Here is an 18,919-nt window from a genome sequence, read left to right on the forward strand (position 1 = left end):
GTTAAGCTGTGTCTGTGGCTCAAAGTCCCACTACTATGGGGAAACAGAATTCCCACTAATGTGCCTTCCATTAAAGGAGAGATGCCTGAATCTTGTCTCTGGGAGCCTCCAATTGCCAGCTCCCATCGAAGAATGAGGTATATGTTGACACTGGGAACCCTGTCTCACTCTAGGAATTAGAGATATCTTACTTTGGAAGTAACTGAGGTTTAAAAATGAGTCCTAACACCATAGATTGTGGAAACCAGAATATGGTACTAGTATCTACGCCACATAGTCTATCACTCACAAGGACCTATGTACATTTTAAAGTTTTAAAGGGTTGAGAGATGAATAGCTCTACAGAGTCTGCCCCAGCATCTCCTTTCTATCGCTGGATCCCATGAAATGTCCTAGCTCACACTGTATGGAAAAATCTCCAGGGCCAGACATACATAGCTAATCTTATACTTGTTATGCTGGTCCTCAGATCTGTGAGGTCATATGCTTTCTCAGCCTCACATCTGACTAGCTATACATGCTCCACCGTGGGGCTGTATTTGGAATTTATCACAGATATTTGTATCAAACTCTGTACCAATGATGCAAGGACCACAGTGGGTCCAATCCTCCCTACTGTAGGTCAAGAGGGAGATGCTGGAGCCCTTCTTGGGTTTAGCCTATAAAATGTTACCTGAGAAGTAACCCCTTCCCACTTATCATGGAATAACACACACTGGTGTTACTCTTTCCTTACAGAACTTCCCAAAGGGCCTCTGGGAAACCTCTGAGAGACTGTCCAGGCCCCCCGTGAGTCCATGGATAACCCACTAGGATCTAGGAGTAGAACTGGACAGTGGTTCGTAGGCAACCTAACAGCCTTGGCCTACCTCATTCTCCTGCCCCCAGAAGCCCCGTCTGTTGGGGGATATCTTTTCTGCAGATGTTGCAGGACAGGGGTCAGCACAGGTGTCAGAAGTCCATGAGGATCTCTACGGCACAAAACTGCACAAACCAGCAGAGTGTAGTTATCCCAGGGACAGCTCTGAAAACCAGTTCTGCTGCCTTGTCCCCAGCCTAGGCTAGGTAATGAATCAGGGAGATGAGAATGAGGAGATCCCAGCTTCATTGATCCTACAGGAGGATCCGGGTCCTGGAAGGCAGTGACAACCTCCTCGATGTCATATGGGATTCTTGCAAGAACCCCGACAAATACTCACTCTTACCTTGTTATTTTTTTTTATTGGATTTTTAAAGGTTTACAAAAACTGAGCAGAAAATAGAGACATCTCCGATATCTACTTCTTCCTCCCACTGTCATTAGCATCTTGTCTTAATATATGTGCAGTAATAATGAGCTAGTATTTGTATGTCATAAACTAAATGGCAAAGTATAGATTCTAGTTCAATCTTGTGTTCCATTGTTTTTTGACAAATGCACATGAGCCTCTACCAATCCCTGGGATAGAACCAGCTTTAGTCAACCTCAGCCCTTGGTTAGTGACTGCAGGCCATTTGCTCTTAACATCTGCACTGGATACCACTCCTATTTGCTTTCATGCAATGATCTGAACTGTGATGAGCCATATAGCCCTTCCAAGATGGATGAGACCGAATTAGCTACATGCAAATCGTGTAGAGTCCCTAGTAAAAGGGATTACTATATGGAAAGTAGCCGGAGTTTGCAGTGTGCAATTGGCAGGTTCCTTTTCTCACCTTCTTGGGGTTATCACCTGGCTCATATAATGTCTGTGCACTGGAGCCCTGCAGTGATAGGGACAAGGTGTAATCTCTAAGGGCCTTGGCATGGTGGAGTAGACCTTCAAGCTCTGAATGCACAGGTGTGTCCCTGGAGCATCAAACAGGGCCTTGAATTTCAAGGTGACATCACTTTCTATTCAAGGCAGGGTTCAAGTTCTGGGTTTTTGTTGAGTAGAACAATCTGCTCGGTTGTAGGACTGTTTTACACTGATTCTTAAACTGCAGATGTCTTTTCCAGATCCCCAGACCTTCTCCTTTCCTCAGATGTTCAGTGGCCTTGAATCCACAGGTGGTGCTGGCTCTTCGTCTTGAAGACATAAATTTGTCCCTCTCGCTCTCAGTATGGTTGCCACCTAATAAATAAACTAGATTTCTCGGCCTCTCCTCATGCATAGAGGGTACTCTGAAATCCCTCATTTCCTCCTGACCTATCCAGGCCAGTTTCGTCTATCATTTGATACTGTTTGGGGCTTTGGAGTGAAGAAAGACTGCCTCATCACCTTCTCCCAGTTTTTATTTATTTATTTATTTATTTATTTATCTATCTATTTATTTATTTTTAAAATCAAGCTCCAGGCCAGAGAATGTGTCCCTCCACCTCCCTATTTCTGTCCTGCTCCTGTGTAACTCCCCCACTAGATGTTAGGATCACCAGGATCTCCATGCGACGCCCCATCTTGGCCAGACTGGGCTCTCAGATGGTTATTTTTTGTTTTTGTTGGAAGGATATTTGGAGACAATTGGAGCTGTCAAACTCGGGAGAGGAGATACTACTGAAGTATAGAATGGGTACCAAGACGAAATGACGCTAAAGCTCCACACTGGCCAAGGTAGGTTCCATTGTAAAGAAGCATCCAGCCTAAAACCTCAGCTTCAAGATGATAAAGTGAAGAGATCACAGGACCCTTGGAAGTGTGGCCTGTGCACACCTGAAGCCTTTCTGTGGGATGGATGTTCTAGAGCCTCGAATAACCTCGTAGAAGCTGCCAATGCTTACTAATGGCTGAGTCTCAGTCTCTCTTTGTCTCTCTGTCTCCCTCCCTCCCTCCCTTCCTCCCCCCCCCCCCAAGGCAAATTTTGAGCTGGGGAACAGAAAGGGAGGGTGCCAGGAACTCCAAGAAGCCACTGATCTTGAGTTGTGAGCATCACAATAGCCCCTGTGCACTCGAGGCCACTCAGGCTGTCTAAAAGATGGTGTCTAGCTGCTGGAAGGAGCTCAGATTTCTTCACTTCATGCAAAATGGTGCAGTTCCCCCAGGCCCAAACTCTCCCATCCCCATCCCTACAGCTTCTTTGTCCCAGCCCTCCTCCCTGACCTTCCCCCACCCCACCTCCCCGTTCTTTGCAAAGTCGTTTGTCCCACTCCGAGCTGCACTTTCCCTTGTCCTGTGCGGCGAGATGCTGCCCACTGAGTATCTGCGGCGTGACACCAGGGCGTTCCAGGCTAGAGCTGGCAGGACACCGATCTGTGAGCTGGCGCACGGGGCGGAACTGCTGGCCCGGGCCGAAGGCCAGGCGGGGGCGGAGCTCGGCCGAGGGCGGGGTGGCTTCACGGTTCCGCCCCCCAGCTGAGCCAGACCACGGTCCGGGAACTTGCCAGCTCAGAGGTTCTAGGGGCAGCCGGCGCGCTTCTCTGGTTGCAGCTTGGGCGGCTCCTATGGTGGGCGGCTAGGGGCAAGCCGGGATGGGCTATAGACGCGCGACGTGATCAGCTCGCACGCGGACCCACGCCTCCCGCCGCACTGCCTCAAGAGTCTATTCCGTGGGTGCAGGCACGCACCGGACGCAGACCCGGCCGGAGCATGCGGGGTGCGGTGTGGGCGGCCCGGAGGCGCGCGGGGCAGCAGTGGCCTCGGTCCCCGGGCCCTGGGCCGGGTCCGCCCCCGCCGCCACCGCTGCTGTTGCTGCTACTCCTGCTGCTGGGCGGCGCGAGCGCTCAGTACTCCAGCGACCTGTGCAGCTGGAAGGGGAGGTGAGTCTTGCGAGTGATTCCAGCGTGGATTGCCTGGACCTGGACCGGAGCCCTAGGCAGCGAGTGGCAGAGCTTGCGGGGTAGGGACAGCTATGCTGGCCAAGTCCGGTGACCCCCGCCCCAGCTCTGGTTTCAGAACAAAAGAGTTGGTGGCATCTGGTCCCAGCTCGGAAGACGCCCACTCTCCGCGCGTGTAATACTGCCCTAGTGGGTTTCCTGGGCTCCATAGGCTGCATGTTCGGTCCTCCCAACGGTTGGGATTTCTGATTCTTAGGAAAGGGTTGGGATTGTGCTCATCTAGAGGGACAGCTGTGGCGTGGAGAGCGTGGGGGTCCAAAGGAGACCCGTATCAGCTGCAGCTCAGGCCGTGTCTTTGGGGCAACGAGATGGGGTCGACACCTGTCCGCGGCCAAATGCAGTAGGGTAGAGCCCTGAGCCCGCTTGGTGAAGGTCAAGCTGCCCTTGGCAGCAGGGCACAGGGTTCCTGTGACACCTTTCTCTCGGTCCCCATCAGCGGTGACAGCGGAGGACTTTTTGCTGTTGTTTTAACTGAAGTGTGACGTATGGAAAGAAGCACAAGTCACAAGTGTGCGCGGGCGGGTTGCCTGAGGAGTTGTAGCTACTTTGGACACTGAGAACGCGCCAGGCACAGCGGCCGGCCCCCTCTCTTTGCAGAGCCAGTTTTATACGCTGCAAGTTGCCAATTCAGCGGTTTGCATAGCGCGCTGCGCTGATGCGGGTCTCCGCTGAAAACGTGGGCTAGGACGGCGGTGGGGGTCTGATGTAGCTCATCCCACGGGCAGGGCGCTTGCGCAGGCCAGGGGAGATACACTATCTGGTCTGAAGCACAAACTCCAGTGAAGGGGGCTCATGGGGCAATGCGTGCAATGGGTGATGATTTTGGTCAAGAGGGTTTTCTGAGAAAGGTGGATGTTGGGCAGTGCCCGGATCTGCGTAAGCAGGGCATTAATGGTTATCTTGTACACTTACAGTGCCTGACTTTCTGAGAAAACCACAGACACCAAAATCAGCCCTCATCAAGACTCCTTCTGGAGTGCTTGGACTGAAAAATTGAAAGCAGCTTCCTGAGCGCTGCAGCACCGGTCTTTCGGGGAGTTGGAGCTCTCAGGGAGTTCTCTCCAGCAGAAATCCCTTCTGCCTGGCAAGAGAAGGGAGTTAGTAGAGCTTGGGGCAGACAAGCACAGATTGGATCTGGGGGAGGACTGGCCTCGGGAACGCTGGCGCCATCACAGAGCTGGCCATGAGCCTGTGATGCTAAGCTCTTACCGGGCTGCCCTTTCCTCATGGTAATTAACTCTCTGCTCACAACCTGCGCTGCTGAATTAGTGTACTCTAACCTCAGATCTTAGGGTGCCCTGTTCCAGCAGACCAAAACCAGAAACGGAATGCCTGCCTTTAAATGAGGTTTCCAGACACTTGCTTTTCTTCCAGGTTCTTAGATGGCGGTGTGCCTGGAAGACTACCTTTCCCCAAGCCCGGGGATCTGTGGTGAGGGGTGGCTTTCCCCCAGATAGTGAGGGACTGAGTAGAGACAAACTAAAAGACACCTTATTTCTGTGGGTCCATTCTCATTTAAGTGGAACCAGATGACTACCTCGTGATGCATGTGACTGTTCGGGTGGCAGCCCCCAAACTCAAGTCTGGGTAGTGTGAGCTGGCTACCTGTTCCCTTGAACTCCCCTTCTCCCCTTGCTGTCCCTCTCCAGAGCCAGGCCAAGGCCTCCAAAGGTGTGTGAGCAATGGGAACTGTCCAGTAGCTGGTCATCCTTATGCCTACCTGGTCCTTCTCCCCCAACTCATTCCTATTCTGGGATTCCCTTGAGGGCTTCTTTCCCAGGGCACAGCTCTGCAGAGGACAGCTGAAGGTGTCTGGTAGTTGTAGGTAGGTAGATAGGATTGGAAGAACACATAATATTCCCTTTTGTTATAGGCATGGCCCCCCCTTATAAATGCACTTCACAGGTCAGTTGACTACTGCCCAGCATAATGACAAGCTTGCTACTCTCCAGTGTTTATTAGTGTTTTCTTTTCAAGCAGTCTAGTACAAATCATTGGGTGGAGCAAGCCTCAAAATGTTGGATTCTGGCCTCTGGTAGGAAGGGAGTTGCTCTCCATAGCTCTGGCCACTTCACTTAACTCATGTAGACGCTGGGTGTTTGCAAGGAATCAAGTTGGAAATTTTGAACCGTCTGTGTTGATTAGCCAGTGCCATAAAGGTGGACCATGAACTTTCCCACTGTGATCAGTGGGAACTGGGCAGGCGTAGTCACACCTGGGCTGTAAGACAGGAAATGAAAGGCAAAACTTAGCAGCAGAACCTTTTGATTTCTCTTGGATCCAAAACCCTTGTAGAGACCCTTGTCTTGTCCCAGTAGCTGGGCTGTGGGTATTAGCAGTGTACCTGAACAAGCCCTGCTCACATCCTTGGGTCCTCACAGCAATCTGGAATTTATGCTTTGTTTCACGAGGCCATTAAAATTTGTGTTCATCTGGGTAGTGAGCCTTGCTAATTGGAAAAAAGAAAAGAAAGCTTTGGGCTGGTGAAATGGCTTAGTCATATAGTTCTTGTCCAGCATGTACAAGGCATTGTGCTGCTCCTTGGGACAGACACGCACATGCACACACACACATGCACACAGGCGCATGCATGCATGCACACGCATGGCACACACACATACACACACAGATGCACACAGATGCACGAATGCATGCATGTACATGCACACACATGCACATGCACACGCATGCATACACATGCACATGCACACACACACACATGCACGCACACCATTTATTCAGTTTACCTTATGATCAGATCATCCCTGTCAGTTTTATGGTGTAGACTAGGACCAGTTTGTCTGTATTTGTAGCCTCATTATAGCTGTGGACCATGGTTGTTTTATTTTGTGGAGCTGATGCATCATCTGTATCTCACGATGATGGTAAAGTCCTGTGGATCAGCGGTCATTTAAGATGATATGATGCTAGGTATTTGAGATGGAGATTTGTGGTACTAGGTGGTACTGCAGTGGGAACCTGCCCTGACTTTGTTAAAGATCTGTCTGGCTGAGGGACCCTTTACTTCAGTTTCTGCTTGTCTAACCATGGGCTATGCACATGCACTAGTTTTGATGCGAAAGCTCCTGTATCCAGCTGCTAGTTGTTTTCTTGGTGATCTGAATATTTTAAGAGAGTGTGAGGGAACATTCTTGCTTGTCCTGGGATGAACGCTTAATCCTTTCCTTAGCTAGTGAAGCCGGGGTAGAGGTGGGATGACAGGTACCTCATTCTGTGGGCTCTCTGCCCTCATGATGTTCTTTCCAAGGGTGTAGTGGGCACCACATAGTGCAGGTGGCTGCTGGGATGGCAGCCCCAAGTCTGGGCATTGTGGGCTGGCCTCGTGTCCCCTTGAGTATTCTGTGGAGGATAGTGTTTCTCTTTATCCATCTCTGCTGCACTGAGCCTCCGTGCTCTGAGGCCCCCAGATTCTCTGTAGTGAGGCCTCCATGCTCTTGATTCTCAGGAAGCAAAACCTCATGCTGGGTGCTTTATATTAAATATAATTTATATTTGTAAGTTGAGGTTTGTGACTGTTCTAGTGTAAGTATCAGTTGTCCCTTGATGTTGGAGACAGGAGAAAGAGAAACACAATAATTAGGTTTTAGCCATGTGCCCATTTAGTCTAATTTTCATATAATACTATAATTATGCCCATTCCTGCATAGGTGTCAGATGAACTTGTGTGAGTTTTATTGACTGTAATTTGTAAGTTTATTCTACATGTGTGACTTGGGTAGTGCCTGCTGGCTGGCTGCTCCTGGCCCAGAGCCTTGTGGGGGTGGGAAGCAGGTCAGGAGGGGTTCACCCACAATGCTTCTCTCTGATGTGGTCGTGGGGTGACTTGCTGTCTTAGACTACTGTAGCCCTTTATACAAAATGAGGTTTTGGGGACCGGAAGCATGAGTCACTCATAGTAAAGGTACACCATGTGTTATGCATTTTCTCTCCTGCAGAAAAGTTTCTGGTAACTCACTCAGTCAAGGTTCTGGATATAGCCTTTTTTATTTTGCATAAAAATCCTAAGAATGTGGGTGAACCTGTCTGGGATCTGATCAGAACCAAACACATGTAATAGAACTCTTAGCTGAAGCCACTGGTTTCTTTCCAAGACCACTGTGGTTATGATGTAACCTTAGCAACAAGCTGACTTTTGCTTTATAGTTTGAGCAGGAGAAACTTCTGCATTTTCAGGAGCTTCAGTTTTTTTTTTTTTTTTTTAACAATACTGCCTCACAAGGGTGTAGCATACTACATGCATCCTTTCATTTGGCATATGTGAGATCAAACTATTACTTTAGGAAACTTATTACTTTAGGAATCCCATCTAAAGGTCCTCTTGTTCTTTAGACTTCTCCCCACCTCCTCCCCCAGGGATGTCTCCTTTACCCTCATAATGAATTCTGTTTTAATGGTACTCGGGTTTATTTTTTTTAAATATGATTGGTGAAATAAACTTCAGGTCTGAGAATGAACGACAAATGGTCAGATCATTGCCTTAAGGAAAATCGAGACCTCATTTCCTGTGGCTTACCCCTCCAGCTGGATTGGAAGCTGCTCTCCGGAGTATGTTATTACATGTGTCGTGCACCCATGGCATCTCTACACACAAGCTTTATCCTCGTTTTCCACTTCCTTGAGTGGCTGGAAACCTTGGGTGGTGCAGTGGTCCTGCTGGATGTCTTGGAATACCCAGATCATTCTTGGCTGTAGCTTCCTGGTGCCATTTCCTTGGCTAAGGAAGCTACTAAGACTCTGGTGCCCTGGGTCGTAGCAGTGGATGCATCTAGGGTCTGGAAAGCCAGCGTAGCCTGTACCATCAGAGCTTTGGTCTCGCTCAGCTTTCCTCTTGGAGCAAGTCCACTGGAAGCTGAGAGAGGTGGGTTCCCTTTGCATGTGTCGGGTGAGTGTGAGTAGCTCCTGAGTGAGGCTGTGCATAGGGTGATGCACGTGGGACCTGAGCTCTGAGATCCTGGCTGACTCTCTTCCCTCTTCCTACAGTGGGCTCACCCGAGAGGCACGCAGCAAGGAGGTGGAGCAGGTGTACCTGCGCTGCTCCGCAGGCTCTGTGGAGTGGATGTACCCAACTGGGGCGCTCATTGTTAACCTACGGCCCAACACCTTCTCACCTGCCCAGAACTTGACTGTGTGCATCAAGCCTTTCAGGGACTCCTCTGGAGCCAATATTTATTTGGAAAAAACTGGAGAACTAAGACTGTTGGTGCGGGACATCAGAGGTGAACCTGGCCAAGTGCAGTGCTTCAGCTTGGAGCAGGGAGGCTTATTTGTGGAGGCGACACCCCAACAGGACATCAGCAGAAGGACCACAGGCTTCCAGTATGAGCTGATGAGTGGGCAGAGGGGACTGGACCTGCACGTGCTGTCTGGTGAGTGCCCTGTGTAGGGACAGCATGGGCTAGCTAACCTGTCCTGCTGCTACTCTTAGGTAACATTGGAGGCTCACCTGGTCACCTGATTGTTTTCCCTACTCCCTTCTGAATTCACCTCTGTGAAACATTCCTATGTCTATGGGTTCAATGAGGTATGCTTGTCCTATGAATCCTTGGTCCTACTGAAGGACTGCAAAGTGAGAGAGTATTGGATCTTAAAACTGAACACATCCTTTTCATCCAAGAACCCTTTTAAGAAGACTTCTTTTTGCTGTATACCCTTAGGACCCTGGAGCTTCTGACTTGAGGGAAGTGAGGTGGTAGGAGGCTGTGATCCCTGAGAATGGCTTGTAGTTCTGGTCCCTAAAGGACTGTTTGCAGCTCGTTTGAGATGGAGCTCTTACCCTTCCAGCTGTCCCACAAACTGTTCCGGGTTTTGGTGTCTGCCATAGACTTGAAATAGTTTTGGGTGGGAAACAGAACAGCACAAAGCTGTGACATCCCAGAGGCTTTTGAGGATGGATATTAGGGTCGAGGAAGGCACAGAAGGTCTCGAGGGAGAGCTCAGCTGACCCAGCTCCATCTCCACAAGATAGAGCAAGTACATGGTAGGGTCTGAGATTGAGAAAGGGGGTGTGTGTAGCCAGGTGCCTGCTGGGAATTGGGGTAGGTAAACCTGGGAGGAGCTCCCCACTGGGAGAGAGTGGTCAGGAACTCCTATCACAGAGACAATCTTGGATGCTGATTGATAATGAGGTTTGGGCACACATTTCTCCAAATGTGTCCAAATGAGGTGACAAGTGTGTCTAATAGCTGAAGCTGTGGAGTTGGCTCTGTTTCTCTTTGTTTTTGTTTTTTTCTTTTGTTTTGACACAGCAGATGTTTTTCTGTGTGACAGGCTATAGTGATAAGAAAGTGTTTTCATTTTAATCTCCGGTTTGGGGATATGTGGCCGCTTTGCCGACTGATTTGCCTCCTGCTCTCACAGAGGCATGTTTTTGCTAGCTACAGATACTTTCTGTGATTGTGTGACATTCGAAATTCTGGGAACTTCTCAGGGAATATATAAATGCAAGGACCCCAAGAAGTGGGGTGGGTGGTAGTTGGTCATTCAAGGGGGTTGGATGTGGTTTGTTAGTAGTTGTGCTCAAAGAAGAAACAAGAAAAAAATTAGATTCAGATCTCTCTCTCTCTCTCTCTCTCTCTCTCTCTCTCTCTCTCTCTCTCTCTCTCTCCTCTCTCTCCTTTCTCTCCTGTCTAGTGATAGGGACTGAAACCTGGAAGATAAAGGGTGGGAAAAGGAAGAACCCACAAAGTAGCAAAGACCAGCTGCAACGGGCAAATTGCATCAATGATGTGTCTTTGTGGTGTAGTAGAGAGATGCCAACCTACAGCAGGGGAAGTCAAGTCTCACCTCTTGTGCTCTGATCCATCAGGGTCTTATTTCTTTGCTTATAAATGAGGATGACTGGTAGATCCCCAAAACTGCCCTCTCTCCTTTCCTTTACTGTCTGCTACCTCCATGTCCACACCTCCAGGCTAAGGGAAAGAGACCTGTAGGGGTCGGTTGAGTGGCTTCAGGTTTTCCTGGGGTTTCAGGAAGGCAGTTGCCCTGGCATAGATATTTAGCTGTAGTCCTATATTCAGTATTCTATGCACCTTTCAGGCCACAGCGTCCCAGACAAGGCAGTGTCCCAGGTAAAATGTTATGCTATCTCTGCCTAGGACTTTGCTGTGTTTGAGCCTCAGGGTTCCCTCATTGTCCTAAAACAAACACCTGCATGGCCCTGGATGTCTGTGAACTCAAACCTGCAGTGATTTTGCACACTTTGTCAATATCAGTCACTATATAGTGACTATCAGAACTCAGGGCAGGAATTCAGAGTGAGGTGGTTATGAGCTCTGGTCCAACTCTAGCACTGCCTGAAAACAGGCATAGAAACCGGTATTACCTAGAGCTGGGTGCCACCCATCCTGGGGAGCACTGCCTGAGTACCAGGGTTGAGATGGTCTCAGCCAGAACAGTTGGCTTTCTTGGAGAATGGGGGTTCCTAAGCTGTTAGTGCTTAAGGAAAGCATGGATGTGTAGTGTGAAATGTTAGTGCTGACCATTGTCCAGCTCAGATTGGGACCGCTTCCAAGGGTTCTATGGCCAGTAGCAGGCTTCCCCTTTTTTTCCTGCTTTGGCCTTGTTGCAGCTTCAGAAATAAGACAGAACTAAGGCAGTGTCATTGGAGAAGGAAGACTATACCTAACCTGGATGGTTATGCCAGAGGCAGACAAGCTCTTAGATGAATCAGTTCTCATTTGTGCTGACTCAAGAGAACTGTGGTGCCATGGGTTGGAACCTAGACAAGAGTGCATGAGAGAATGTGTCCATGCGCAGGTGAGCCTTGATCCCCACCCAGAAAGGAGAGAACCTGCCACTGCTTCAGGATAGGTCCACACGAGTGTCTGCAGAATTAGCTGCATGTTTACTTGGATTGTATAGTTGCTTTGTGACCTGCATTGGATGTTAAAGACCAGAGAAGTGGGGTATAGTGTTGTTCCAGGGGCATATATAGGTCATATGAGAGGTGATCCCGGCGTCTAGGACCCCAGCATGCTGGATTTGGCTGCTTGCCCTGCATCTGCTGCCCCTCTGTCCTTGCTCAGGATATCTGGGCATTGGCACTGCCTCTGATGCTTAGGGAAATCTGGCAGAATAGTGAAGGCCCTACCTCTGACTACAGATAAAACTTCGTCTGGAGGCTGAGCTCTTTTGCCCAGCTATGTAGGAGAACTGATTGTAGGGTGACCAGTAAGGGTGAGATTCTGTCTGGTTCAGGTGTCAGGTACAGCTGGGGTGTGTCCTGGTTCCATTCCATCCTGGTGGGCTCAGGACCTTGGCCATTGCTGTGGAACTCTGGGAGGGGGTGTCACGTGAGGGGGTTGGTGGCCACAGTGGCGTTTCAGACACACACTGAAGAGGAGGGCAGCAGGATGCTTATCATTGATATTGCTGTCAGTGGCTCATTGGGCTCAGGGTGGAGCCTGCTGCTTCTGAGCGTGTCTACTTATCCTCTCTAAATCCTGCTCTGCTTGTTGCTAATAGGCTTGAGACGCTGCATGGGGCCCCACTGCTCATGTCCATTTGCTAGACTCAGAGTTTGGGTGTGTCCCTGATGGTGTGATGGTGGAAGGCCATATCTTGTTTGTTGGTTGGTTTGTTTGTTCTGTTGAAAACAGGGTCTTTCTATTATGTAGCTTTGGCCGTCCTAGAACTTGCCATATAGACCAGACTGTCCTCAGCCTCACCGAGATCCACCTGCCTCTGCCTCTAGAGTGCTGGGATTAAAGATGTGTACCACCATGCCCAGAGGTGGTCGTGTCTTGAAGCTGAAGGAAGCATCGTGCCCTGGAGGCTGAAGAACAAAGGGCATGGTCTTTGGAGCTGTGCATCCTCTGGTCAGTTTCTGCCTTGGTGGTTTCTCAGGCCACTGTGATTTTCTTGGGATTATTTTTTCATCTTAACCCTCTCTCAATCTTGGGTAAAGAACAGTGTGGTCTTCACTGACTTCCTTGCAGGGATGAGCGGTTCAGAGAACCCTTTGGTCACATTGTCCTTTGGGTGGCACCTGGTAGTGGCGATCATTGAAGAAGCCCAGGACTTAGCTCCTAGGCCACTCTGCCCAGGTGTGTCTTGCTTCTCTGCTCCTGTTAAACCACTGTACTTACCGCCTATCCTAAGGTATTCTAGAGACCTTAGAGGGCTCTGGTGTGTGAGATTTTTGTTTTGGAACTATGGGTGTCATTCTGGCTGTTCTTTTTTTTTGTTTGTTTGTTTTTCAAGACAGGGTTTCTCTGTGTAGCCCTGGCTGTCCTGGAACTCACTTCATAGACCATGCTGGCCTCGAACTCAGAAATCCGCCTGCCTCTGCCTCCCGAGTGCTGGGATTAAAGGCGTGCGCCACCACGCCCGGCTATAAAACAAGTACTTCCCTGTTCTTATTAGACAGTGCTGCCCACACACCAGTTGGTCTGGCTTACAGGGTCTGCAGACCTTCCTAGCATCCAACTATTCTTGCCTGTGTTTGCTCTCCCTGCTTTCTGGCGACTGTGCCTAGGATGAGCCCTCACTGGAATCTGTCCCCAGGAGGCTTAGATCTTGTTTTCTTTATCCTCACTTAGTTCCTTTTAGGAGCTTTCCTGCCTGATTTCCAAAGTGGCTCCAGGAAATGTGATGTCAGCATCTGCAATCTTCACTTTCTACAGATGCTATGAACTTGAATCTGATTAATAATTCTTCCTAGATGGAGGTCCTTAGTACCCACATTGAGTTTCTGTAAAAATGAAGGTCAGAATTAGGACAAGGATGCCTTCAGGTGGGCCCCTTAGCTCAGTTGTCACTCATGGTGCCAACTCCTTGAGGCTTGCACATGTTTGCAGGATGCCTAGCCTGACAAAGGGACATTTCCTGCAGGTAGTTATGAGCCAGGCCACACACACCTAAAGGGGGTAGTCTCTACATGTTCTCTGCAGCTAGCAGCTGAGGTCCCTGCACATACAACTCACAGAGAGAGAGCAGAACTTAGGGACTTGTTTCAGGTTACATGTCCAGGCCTTGGGTCACTGCCCTTCACCTCCTCTCCACGGGAAGGAGCAGCCCTCGTTCAACTTAGCTAACCTTTCACTTTGAGGTGCTTTAGGGTAGCTTCTGGGGACCCTCAACTCCAACTCTAAACACTATGTGGCCTGAACACTTGACCTTTTCCCTTATGTCTGTTGCCCTTCCTCCTGAAGGGGGCCCTCAGGTAGACTGTGGTCACCAGGATAGCCTGTGGGCACAGATCAGCCACCTAAGGTTAACTCCCCAGAGCACTGCACTATGCTCTGAATCTAATGTTACCCAAAATGTTAGTCCCTGAGGTCTCCTGTATAGCCAGGCCCTGTCTGTGCTCCAGACAAGACCAACCCATATCTGCCTGTGTAGTACAAGCACTGGTTCCTAGTCAGTGTGAGGATGAGCAGCGCGCTACAGAAACCACACACCTCAGCCGCTTCAGTGTTGAGGTTCAGGTGACATCAGTGGTGGGGACTGTGGTGAGCCAAGCAAATATCACGGGAAGGAAAGGGGCTTCAGGGCAACCAGAGTTGAGGGTGGACATCCAAGGGACCAGCAAACTGGGTTCTGGGAGTCTTTCTCTCCAGGTGGAGCTGGCTTGGGGTTGGGAGTGTTTCATTTTCTGACGGGCCAAGCTGATGCCAACAGGTTGTACTTGTTTGGTGGCTTCTCCTTTCTGATAACTAAATAGAAGCAGAAGTGCTTGCAGGTGAGTGGGTGGGTGGGTGAGTCAGCAAGTGCTTAGGCTTGAGGTGCCCCACCCCCTTTCTGGGGTGGGTCCAAAGGATAGGGCCCCAGACACGCCCGGCTCAAGGGTCCACAGAGAGCTGTGCTTGATTAGGACGCTGTAAACCCCAAGACTTTGTCTCAGGTTTACTCCTTCAGGACCTGATAAGGCTTCTCTCAACTTCTGTTGGCCTGGAGACACATGGCTCTCTTGCCTTCCACCCACATGAGTGCAGTCTTGTTTCCCTTGGGGCCAAGTCACCAGCACTTGGGGTCAGGGTATGTGGCCTCCAGGTATGTAGATAGCATTGACCTCTTCCAGGACCAAGGAGCCCTAAGACGAGGACTTCCTCAAAGCCTTTGCAGGAGAATGGCTACCGGGGAAATTTGTCTGCGATATCGTACCGCAGGGTTTCTGTTTATTGGAGAATTGGGCCCAAAGCAGGAAACTGAAGACAAAGCCTTGAGACATAATTCACAGCAGATAACAAGCTTCCATCTTCTTGAATCTACTCTGGTTTGTAGAGAAGCTGCCGAGCGAGCCACAGTTTCTGTTTCACACCAGGGGAAGTGGGGTGAAGGGCAGGAGGCAGCTATTACTGGAGGAATGAGTAATATAAGTAATTGACCAGTGAGAGTATATGTACGTCTGGGTTCTCTGTAAGATGCTAAGTCCCAGGCTCTGGGTGTCTCAAGCCTAAGACCTGTGAATAAGACTCAATTTGATGGGCTCTTACAGTATATAACTTGTCCCAAGGCTTAATGAGGCCCAGAGCAGGGGGTAAACTGATGGCCCCAGCCCAAAAGCCCATATCCTCAGAAGACAGATTTTCCCAAACATGCCCACTCTCCCACATTCCAGTCAACACTCCCTTTGCAGATGAACCACAGCCTTGGTTCTTGTAAGAAAAGCCCAGGGAAGATGGGCAGAGTGAGATTCTCCTTTGGGGCTGTGATCTGGGGAGTAGACATCAGGCTGCAGTAGGGGGTCTGCTTTGCATTGAGATACCCACACCATTTTAGGCTGTGGGTGTGGAAGCTGCAGGAGGGTACCTTGGTTGGGTAGTAACCACGTGTGGTTTCAGTTCATCTTGGGGTTAGTTTTGCATTGTCACAGGCTTATAAGAACAGCTTTGTTTTTATTGCTGTTTTGTTTTTAAGTGAGTAGAGTTGTTTATTTGGAACTACACTAACAAAGTGAGTGGCATGGTGCTCCTTCTCTTTTTCTGGATGCATGTTATAGCAGCTACAGTATGAGCTATGCGGGCCAAATGATCCCTTGGAATTAGTGGCTGGCTTGTCAGAAGTTGGTCTTCGGCCTCCTTCTTTGCTGATCACTCATATGGTAGAGTTGGAGTTGGCCAGAGGTCTCACCATGATTCTCTCTCATTCAACCATGAGCCCTCACAGGGAGGCCAGGGAGGCAGGCCTTTTGTATTCTGCAGTGTCAGGACTGGGGAGGGTCTGTGACTAAGCAGTGCTGTCTAGGCTGTATTTTTACTCTGTTACCCTGTCTTTCTTCCTCAGCCCCCTGTCGGCCTTGCAGTGACACTGAGGTCCTCCTTGCCGTCTGCACCAGTGACTTTGGTAAGTCTGTTCCTGTGGTTGTCTTCCCAGGGTCTGAGGGCTTTCCCAAGTCAGCCCTGATTTCTTGTCTCTCTGTGTGTATGGGAGGGTGGGTTGCTGAAGCTGCTGAACCTGGCTTCACCCTGCAATCACAGGGAGTAGTGCATTGTGTATACACTAAGGTGAGTCTGCACACCGGGCGTCCAGGCAGAGGTGGTGTTTGCATTCTAGGTGTGTCAGTGTGTTCTCACTGTGCATAGCAGCTCACAACCTCCTGGGGACTCTGGAAGTCCTTCAGTTCCCAGTAAATTTTCAGAAGTGCTCTGGGAACCTAGTTCAGAGGGCAGCCTGGTGCGTCCCTGTGCCAGCCCCAGCCCAGAGCTTGGCCCACTCTTCATCCAGGTGGTTGGGGTTGTGACAGCCCCTTTGGAGTCAGGGATGTTTCCTGAGGGTTGGAGGCTCCTAGCCAGAATATTTGCACAGTGTTCTTCTTAGACCAGGGGTAGTCCTTGCTGAACTGCTGCCATAATAGTGGCTACATTAAGCTGGGGTCCAGCTGGCTGTGCTCAAACCCTCATCCAAAAGCCAAGAGCTGTCACTTGGTGGAATCTTGACTCCTTACTGTTCCACTCTCCAGGCCCCACCCAGCTACCTAATACAAGTTGCTCCCTGTCACCTCCCCTCTCATCATTCTTGTCCCTTGAGCTGCACTGTGGCACCTGATGGGACCCAGAACTACAAAGCATTTTGCTTACTTTCTTGTTCTTACCCAGAGAGCATGCGCTGTGTAGGTGATGCCCAGTGGCATATCTTTGTCTGACAGTATCAATATCGCAGACTTCTGCTCATTGTTGAGCTTTCAAAAGGCTGCCATGTGACTAGAACAGCTTCATGTCCAGTTCTAATGCCTTTGACAGCCAGGGACATACCCAGGGTGACATGTGCTATGTGCCTGCCATGGCTGACAGAACCCATTAGATTTGCTGACCTCTGTCATCTTCTTCTACAGTTGTCCGAGGCTTCATTGAGGATGTCACCCATGTACCAGAACAGCAAGTGTCAGTCATCTACCTGCGGGTGAGCAGACTTCACAGGCAGAAGAGCAGGGTCTTCCAGCCAGCTCCTGAGGACAATGGCCACTGGCTGGGCCATGTCACAACACTGCTGCAGTGTGGAGTACGACCAGGGCATGGGGAATTCCTCTTCACTGGACATGTGCACTTTGGGGAGGCACAACTTGGATGTGCCCCACGCTTTAGTGACTTTCAAAGGATGTACAGGAAAGCAGAAGAAATGGGCATAAACCCCTGTGAAATCAATATGGAGTGACTTGCAGGGTGACACAGTATTGTTGTCCTTCAGATGAGCCATGGTTTGTGGTCTCAGTCGCTCTGTCAGATCCTGATAGAGATTACAGACTGGTGGCATGGGCCCAGCCTGGTGCTAGAACTGGGAAGGTACATGCTGCTCTGACCCCTTAAGTCCCAGCCAAGGATGCCCTGACCCATTGGAACTGCTGTAAAATGTAAACCTAAGTTATTATATTTTTTTTTGTAAAAGATGCCTTGGTGTGCCATTTAATAGTGTTTTTACAAAGTTATTTTCAGGCATTGGATTTGGCCTGATATATTGGTGGGAACTAGGTTATGGTGGACAGTGATGGCTATGGGTCTTCCATGTCTATGACTCAGCCTTGTTATTCCTGTGATGGAAATGTATGGAACAAATACTGTTTAATTTTTCCCTTCATTTGATTTTCTATTTTAAAAGGCCATCTTTGCAGTTGAGAACCTTTCCAGACTGTATGGAGGCTGCTCCCGTTCTAGAGAGTAAAGACTAGGATCTGAGCCCAGTATTACATCCATCTTAACCCATAAATGGGTACCTGCATTGAGCCTTCTCTGCTCAGTTGTGGCCTGCCGTCCCAAGACCTTTTGCTCACTGGACAGTTCCAGATGGTTCTGCTTAGCTTAAGGGACGTGTTCCTCCTTTGCTCCTACCAGGCCACTGTTGCTTTCTGCATCTGTCCACACCTTTCCCACTGAACCAGTCTTGTCCTTTGACCCTGAATTTCCCCAAATGCACACAGCAAATCCCTGAATACCAAGGGACTAATCTACTTAATGGCCCATTTCTTCAGAGGGTGTGGGTTTTCCCTACAGTAAGCTACACAAATTGAAGCTTAGACAGTAGGCTTTCGTTCATACAGTCCTGGAAGCCAGAATGGGTGTGAGCAGAATCACATTTCCTCTGGAGACTCCAGGAGGGACTTTATAGTTTCTGGTGATTCCAGGAATCCTTGGCTTGTAACGATTTTACTCTGGTGTTGCTTTCCCTGCCATGTGTGGGTCTGTGTCAAATTTCTGTCTTGGGAGGATACAGATCATTGACTTAGGGCCTGCTCCGGTGACCTCATCTTCACCTGGAATTTACTCCATTTCCATTTAGGTCAGAGGCAAAGGCTACAAAAAATATCCAATCCGGAGAAAGATCAATGGTTAGACACTTGCTACTCTTACAAAGGACCTGTGTTCAATTCCCATGTTGGGAACTCATGCTAGGTGGCTTACAATTGCCTATAACTACAATTCCAGGGAATCTAGCAATCTCTTTCTCTCTCTCTCTCTCTCTCTCTCTCTCTCTCTCTCTCTCTCTCTCTCCACACACACACACACACACACACACAATTAAAAACAAAACAAAACAAAAAAACCCAAAGAATATTTATTCCAATATAGGGAGCTGGGGGTTGGTTGCATTTCATCTGTGTGTCCTAGCTCATGGGCCCTTCATTTGAACCAGTCTTGTCCTTTGACCCTGAGTTTCCCCAAATGCACACAGAGT

General features: G+C 49.4%; 1 protein-coding gene across 2 annotated transcripts in view; it reads left to right on the forward strand.

Moving 5' to 3' along the window:
* The window catches only part of Metrnl (meteorin like, glial cell differentiation regulator), a 36,659-nt gene extending 19,023 nt beyond the window's left edge, over window positions 1-17,636 (forward strand). The window contains exons 3-6 of one of the 2 annotated variants that reach the window (XM_029546200.1): window positions 2,466-2,570; window positions 8,792-9,177; window positions 16,037-16,096; window positions 17,085-17,636. In XM_029546200.1, coding sequence (XP_029402060.1) covers window positions 8,868-9,177; window positions 16,037-16,096; window positions 17,085-17,404 — 690 coding nt within the window. In that variant the 5' untranslated portion in view covers window positions 2,466-2,570; window positions 8,792-8,867 and the 3' untranslated portion in view covers window positions 17,405-17,636. Of the gene's footprint in view, window positions 1-2,465; window positions 2,571-3,334; window positions 3,713-8,791; window positions 9,178-16,036; window positions 16,097-17,084 lie in introns of those variants that run through there. The other variant, XM_021213265.1, reaches the window with a different exon arrangement.
* Window positions 17,637-18,919: the final 1,283 nt, after the last annotated feature.

This window comes from Mus pahari, chromosome 14 (genome assembly GCF_900095145.1).
Source record: "Mus pahari chromosome 14, PAHARI_EIJ_v1.1, whole genome shotgun sequence".
In the NCBI taxonomy this organism is placed as follows: domain Eukaryota; kingdom Metazoa; phylum Chordata; class Mammalia; order Rodentia; family Muridae; genus Mus; species Mus pahari.